The 7,127-nt window shown below is 46.7% G+C and overlaps 1 protein-coding gene across 2 annotated transcripts in view; it reads left to right on the top strand.

The window, feature by feature from the left end:
- Positions 1–6,059, top strand: part of BRINP2 (BMP/retinoic acid inducible neural specific 2) — a 110,811-nt gene extending 104,752 nt beyond the window's left edge. For both annotated transcript variants that reach the window (XM_012444621.2, XM_012444622.3), the window contains exons 7-8: positions 1,477–1,699; positions 4,027–6,059. In XM_012444621.2, the coding sequence (XP_012300044.1) occupies positions 1,477–1,699; positions 4,027–5,143 (1,340 nt within the window). In that variant the 3' untranslated portion in view covers positions 5,144–6,059. The remainder of the gene's footprint in view (positions 1–1,476; positions 1,700–4,026) is intronic.
- Positions 6,060–7,127: the final 1,068 nt, after the last annotated feature.

The following is a 7,127-nucleotide window of genomic DNA, read 5'->3' on the forward strand; positions in this document are numbered from 1 at the left end:
AACTCAATGTATAAAGAACTCTGCATGGTATATTTGTACATTTCAACACCAAATGAATGTGGATATAGTTCAAAAACATAATTTTGAATAAAACAAAGCAAGACAAAAAGGTTTCATTATATATATATATATGATGTCTTCATGTAACACTATAATTTATTAAATGTAATACATATTTAATACTATTTATGTAATGTTTACAAACAGGATACCCAATACACAATATTTTTATGGATAACTACATTTGTTTAAAAAATATGTGATAATGGAAAAGAAAACATCAAGAGAGTGGTTACCTCTGGATAGAGAGAAAGGCTAGTTTAGGTCCCTCACATGCAGTACATTTGGTTTGCTTTATTTCTTAAAGAATAAAAAATCTGAAGCCAATATGGCAAAATGTCAAAAGCTAGTGGCAGACACGTGAGAGTTACCTTTTTATTCTCCATGTTCTTCCATACACTCAAATGTTTTAACTGTGCACATAGATGTTAGTGCCATTACTAGGCATGATTCTCCAGTCTTCTGGGGAAAGGAGGAACCAGGTACATGAGAAACCAAAATGAGCCGAGGCCTCAGGGGTTGCCATTTTAAGTCCTGGACAAGGCATTTAGTAGCTAAGGAGACAATCGCATTCCAGTCCCCCCAGCCCCATGCTTTGGGCTATGGGTGTGGGATATGGTCCATAACATGACTTTGGGCCTTCACTACTATGAGTTACTGTTAATAAAGAAATAAGAGTTATCTAGACCTCCACCGGGATACCTGGTAGCTGCAGGTCCCAAGGAAAAGCAGAGCAATGCACAGAAACCTAAGCATGATTTCAGAGCCATGGGGTGCTCAGGAAGCTCTAAGGAGAACCTAGACTCAGCAGGAGCTTAGAAGCAGAAGGCAGGTTGCTTCTGAATTCGCTGTAGGAAAGAATGGCTATCTGCCCAGGAGCTGAAGCTAAAAAGAGAAGAAGAGTATCTTAGAGAGTCAGAGAGGATGACATGGATGGGAGAGGCTGGTCTCGGACTGAAGGATTTCTAGAAAGATTTCTGAGCTGGGTGCTGCATCTTCTCTGTGCCCACATTTGCCAGTCTGGGTGCACACTCTTCATGAGGGCCCCACGTGTGCCCTATGGGTGTTGTGGTGTTATTGAAGAGGTTGGCCTTGAGATAGTGTTGTGAATGACTCAGAAGGAAGTATAAAGGGGGAAAGAGCCACATCCAAGGTCATTAGGAATAGCAGGAACTCTGGCCCCTCTGAGGCATAGGGGTGAAAAAGATGAGAAAATGCCTGAGGCCATATTTTAAGACATGTTAATTATTTCTCAATAAAGGTGTTGATTTAAAAAAGGCACCTGGGAGAATGGATGTGCAGCCTCCTTCCTCACGCGGTAACTCTGAAGAACCCTGGATCTGGGCAGGTCCACCTGCCCTTACCAGGGCTCTGCATAGTGGCCCCTCAGCTCAGGTCCTGTGTTCTTGTCCACAGAAGAATTCCAGGCCCTGCTGAAAAGGCTACCCGATGACCGGTTCCTGAACTCCACAGCTATCTCCCAATTCTGGGCCATGGACACGAGCCTTCAGCACCGCTATCAGCAGCTGGGAGCTAGCTTGAAAGTGCTGTTCAAAAAGACCCATCGGATCGTCCGCCGGCTCTTCAACCTCTGCAAGCGCTGCCATCGGCAGCCTCGCTTCCGCCTGCCCAAGGAGAGGTGAGCAGCCCCCAGCTGCCAGAGCCAGAGCTCAGCACCTCCTCCAACAGCTGCATAGGCCAAGGACAGCCCTCTGTCCAATGTGGGGGATCTGAGAGGAATGGTGACTCACACATAGCCTTCCGGTTATCTCCACCTACGCACGCATGCCATTCTCAGTTGTGAGTTGTGTCTGAAGTGAGAGAAAAAAAGATAGGCTGATTTTACTTTTATCTAAATTACAGTTGATTCAAATGTTATCTTAGTAATACTCTAATTCTCATTTACTGATTTCCATTTTAGTAAGTCTTAGAAAAGAAAGGGATGGAGTTAAATTTCATCTAGCAGCTGCATCTGATGAAAAACACAGGCATTGCATTGTGTCAAACAAGTGACTCTGCTCCGGGTCACAGGAGGAAAGAAAGTGGAGACCTGCACCCTTAGGGATAGAGTGAGGCTGTATCATTACAGGCATCCATTTGTTCACCCACTCATTCATTGATTTATTTGGCAAGTTTTTGATCCCATATTGCATGCCTTACTATTAAGCTGCAGGGGTATTAGCGAATTGGAAAGATTTAACAAACAGAAACATAAAAACTAGAAAATTATAACTATGTGGCAACCACTTAAATTTATGGTGGTGGAACATAAAGGGATAGTCTCCTAGAGGTAAAACCCAGAAAGGAAAGCTTCTGTGGAGAAGAAAGTCTTGGCCACATTGTGCGGGAAGAGGGGGAAATGATCTGGTATACCACGTGTGGTGGGACAGTCTTCCAGGCAAAGGAGGCTGCCTTCGTAGTCAGCCACCCAGCGATGCGGCTCTAACAGAGGCACAGGTGAGAAGGGAAGCATACAAAGAAGGAGTTTTGAGAGAGGTTCATTTATTCTTCATTCAACAAATAATTATTAAATGCGTGCCATGCACAGAAACAATTCTCATGTCTGAGAAGCTGTTGGTATCTAAGACAGTGTTCTTGCTGTCATGGCATTTATTAACAGGGAAGCAGTGTATAAACAAGTAAACAATAAATATACAGTAATTGCAGATACTGAGAATTGTCATGGATTGAATAAAACAGGGGAATGTGATGGAGAGTGAGTGCAGTGGTTCGTTTGGCAGGGACATCAGGGAAGACTTCTTTGAAGAAGTAACATATGAGCTAGAATCAAAATTGTAAGAGAATTAGCCATAGAAAATTTCTGCTCTTGGTGGAGGAGTGAGAGGAACAGAGGGAACAGAAAGGACAGAAACCTTGAAGGGAATGGAAGTTGGCAATTAGTTAGAAGGTTTGAAGAGCCATCTTATTTAGAAGACTTTGATTTGACACAAAAGCTGCTGGAGATCTTCTGTAGGTTTTTGGATAAGAGAATGAGGTAGGACTTGGGAGAGATGAGCCTGGTTGCTCTCAGCACAAGTTTGGCGTCCAGAATTTCCGGTGCTGACCCATCAGACACGGAGCTCTAGACTAGACTTTGCTCAATCCGTCCAAAGCAGCACGGTAGAGTTTCCTCCACTCAGAGATCTCAGGGATTTTACCTTCCTCATTGCCTTCCACGCCTAGTGGTCAATGTCTTGCTGCCCTTAGGGAGGGTGTCAGTGTAAGGTCTGTTCTCGCCGAGGATAAAATGAAGAAACTGAGGCCAGCACAAAAATAATCCAATGCAAAGGAATTTATTCAGACTCCCGGGTGAGGTTCTGCAGTCTGACAGGTGGAGCCGGAGAAGTCGCACAGACGTCTCTTTGACATGGGTTTTTATAGGGAGTAAAACAGCTTGATTGGTTGTGGGAGAGCAGGACTGCTATTGGGTAAGTTACAAGCCTTTACCTAGGACTTGGCTTGTTGTTGGTTGGAATTACTCGGCTGCTATTGGTTGTTAAGACTCGGCTGCTATTGGCTGTTAAGACTCAGCTGCTATTGGTTATTAAGACTTGGCTGCTATTGGTTGTTAGGACTCGACTGCTATTGGTTGTTAAGACTCGGCTGCTATTGGCTGTTAAGACTCAGCGGCTATTGGTTATTAAGACTCGGCTGCTATTGGTTGTTAGGACTCGATTGCTATTGGTTGTTAAGACTCGGCTGCTATTGGCTGTTAAGAGGCTAGGGTTATAGCACCTTGTTTGCATACTGGGCTGTTTTAAGGGAAGGTCAGGCTGTGTGAGCATGGGAGAAGGGAACAAGCCTGAGTGTGTCTGAGCTTGCCTGAGCTTGTCCGGCGGGCTTGTCTGAGCTTTTGAAAAAAAAAAAAGGGGGGGGTGCGTCTGTGCTCCTAGCGAGGCGACTGGCCTTACAGTCAGTGTGTGACTTCTTTTGACTCTTTCTTCACTTTTATCTCTGCTCCCCAAGGTCCTTGTCCTACTGGTGGAACCGAATCCAGTCCCTCCTCTACTGTGGGGAAAGCACCTTTCCTGGCACTTTCTTGGAACAGAGCCACAGCTGCACCTGCCCCTATGACCAGTCTTCCTGCCAGGGCCCCATTCCATGTGCCTTGGGCGAAGGGCCCGCATGTGCTCGCTGTGCTCCGGACAACAGCACACGCTGCGGGAGCTGCAACCCGGGCTATGTGCTGGCCCAGGGGCTGTGCCGGCCAGAGGTGGCCGAGTCCCTGGAGAACTTTCTCGGGCTGGAGACAGACCTGCAGGACCTGGAGCTGAAGTATCTGCTGCAGAAGCAGGATAGCCGCATTGAGGTACACTCCATCTTCATCAGCAACGACATGCGGCTGGGCAGCTGGTTTGACCCTTCCTGGAGGAAGCGCATGCTGCTCACCCTGAAGAGCAACAAGTACAAGCCTGGGCTGGTGCACGTGATGTTGGCCTTGTCCTTGCAGATCTGTCTCACCAAGAACAGCACCCTGGAGCCTGTCATGGCCATCTACGTCAACCCCTTTGGGGGCAGCCACTCTGAGAGCTGGTTCATGCCTGTGAATGAGGGCAGCTTTCCTGACTGGGAAAGGACTAACGTGGATGCGGCTGCCCAGTGCCAAAACTGGACTATCACCTTGGGGAACAGGTGGAAGACTTTCTTTGAGACAGTTCATGTTTACCTACGGAGCCGAATCAAGTCCCTGGATGACAGCTCCAATGAGACAATCTACTACGAGCCCCTGGAGATGACTGATCCCTCTAAGAATTTGGGCTACATGAAAATTAACACCTTGCAGGTCTTTGGCTACAGCCTACCCTTTGACCCAGATGCTATCCGGGACCTGATTCTCCAGCTGGACTACCCGTATACTCAAGGTTCCCAGGACTCTGCACTCTTGCAGCTCATTGAGCTCAGGGACCGGGTGAACCAGCTTTCTCCACCTGGCAAAGTCCGACTTGACCTTTTCTCCTGCTTGCTCCGGCATCGGCTCAAGCTGGCCAACAATGAGGTGGGCAGGATCCAGTCCTCCCTGAGGGCTTTCAATTCTAAGCTGCCAAACCCTGTGGAATATGAGACCGGCAAACTCTGTAGCTAATGGGAGGCCCACTTCAGCATAGGGCAAGGAGGGGATCCATGAATCTGGGGTACAAAGATAATCCAAGCCCTCACCTTAGTGCCAACAGGGTGTGCTCCTACGAGACTTTCAGCATCCAGCAGCTGGGACCTCGAGGCTTGGGGCTGAAGCAGGCGAGAGAGAAATAGTTACTGTGTGCGCATGCGTGTGCGCGTACACACACACACACACACACACACACACAGAGGCACAGGGAGGCTACGACTCGGCAGCCTCGGCTCTGTAAAGTTGATCAGTGCTTTCTAAAATGAATGCAGTTGAATGAAGGAGTCAAGGAAGAGATTAAGAAAAAGAACCAGCTGAACCATGAAACAGACAAAAAGTCCTTAAAAGTGATTCTTGTCATTCAAGAAAGCAAGAGGGGACAACCATGGGCGGGGTCGGAGCTCTTCCTCTCCCTCTGTGGAGTCACTTTTGTATTCTTTTTAACCAGATTTCTTAAAATGTTGTTGTTTTGTGAATCCTGACATTGGTTCTTACTTCTGTATGCTGCCTCCTCTTTGCCCTCCCAGACGCTGACTGGGAGAAACACGAGAAGTACAACCAGCAGAGGAACCAGCGCCAAGGGCAGGCAGCGGCCTCCTTGCTCCCCTCCCTCCCTCCTCCCTCTCTGCTGCCTCTTTCCCCCACCAAGTTTCGGGGCCCTGGATTGTTCCCAGTTCCCCTTCTGGTCCTTTCAGAGCTCCTTTTCCAGCAGCATCTCTCTGTCCAAGAAAGCAAGTCTGTCAAGTTAGAGAGAGACAATGTGTAGGAAAATGTTCTTTTTTTAAAAAAAAAAAATGACAAAAACAAAACAAAATTATTTATTTTGTGATTGTTTTCCTTGTCAATCTGCTCCAGCCACCTGAACATCTAAGTAAACATTTACCTGGTTTAATATATTTTTGGAAAAGGTCTTTTTTAGGGGAAAAAAGTGAGAGCAAAGAGAAAAAAAAAGAGTATAGTTTTCTGGGTTGCCTGGATTTTTCTTTTTAATTGCTATTTGCATGACACAAGAGTGTCCATGAAGTGGGGATAGTGCTGTGTGGGAAGCTGGTTGATTGATAGATACACAAGTTACACAAGTGAATGAGCGCGTGTGTTGACTGGGGTGTGACAGGTATTTGAGAGAGAGAAAGTAAATGAGAAGTGAGCTCAAACTATCCCCGAGAGTTATCTCACTGCACTCCCACCACCTTTTTTCTCCCTGGGTGTGAGGGCTAACATGGGTCCTAAAACCTGGATTTCCCACAATGGGGAGAGTAGTTAAAAAGGTCTTGTTCGTAAGAGGAACTGCAGTCTTTGCATGGGGCAAAGGCCTGCTAAGGGGGCTCCTCTTTGCCAACACTGCTGCAGACATCAGGAGAATTTCCCATACGCTGCATCTTATGGTCTGGAATTACCCTTTGAGAAAACTGGGAAAGATGGAAATATAGCATTGGCTCCCTCCATTCTGTCTGATAACCACATTCCCAACCCAAGTAGCAGCTCTGATGTATACCACACAGAACAATGCATCCTCTTCCCCTAGTGCCTCTCTCCAGGTGGTATGAGAATCACTTCATAGCATCTCTTTTGGAGAATTGCTTCTCTGTCTGTGCTTCACATTCCAACCACAGTGCATAGGCATGACAAGCCCCATCTTATTCAGGAGAGAGTCACCACATGAAGTGTCTCATTTCCTAGCTGTGGCATATCTCAGTTGGCATCAAGTGAAATGGAAGACAATGAGAGGATGATCATGCGTCTCTGCCCAGGGGCCTTCTACGTTTATTATTGCATGCAGAAGAATTTGACATTACATTTAATCATTGCGTGGTCTTTCAACCTACAAGAAACTGAAATCCTTGGTAGAAAAGCAGCCTGGGGTGTCTCTTTCTTCACCACTCTCTTGAAGGCTTCCAGGGTAAAACTGCAGAGTGATAGGATGATCCGGGGTGAGCACAGTTATTGGCTATTTCTAGTT

Source organism: Aotus nancymaae, unplaced genomic scaffold (assembly GCF_030222135.1).
Source record: "Aotus nancymaae isolate 86718 unplaced genomic scaffold, 86718_ANA_hifiasm-v0.15.2.pri h1tg000108l, whole genome shotgun sequence".
NCBI lineage: Eukaryota > Metazoa > Chordata > Mammalia > Primates > Aotidae > Aotus > Aotus nancymaae.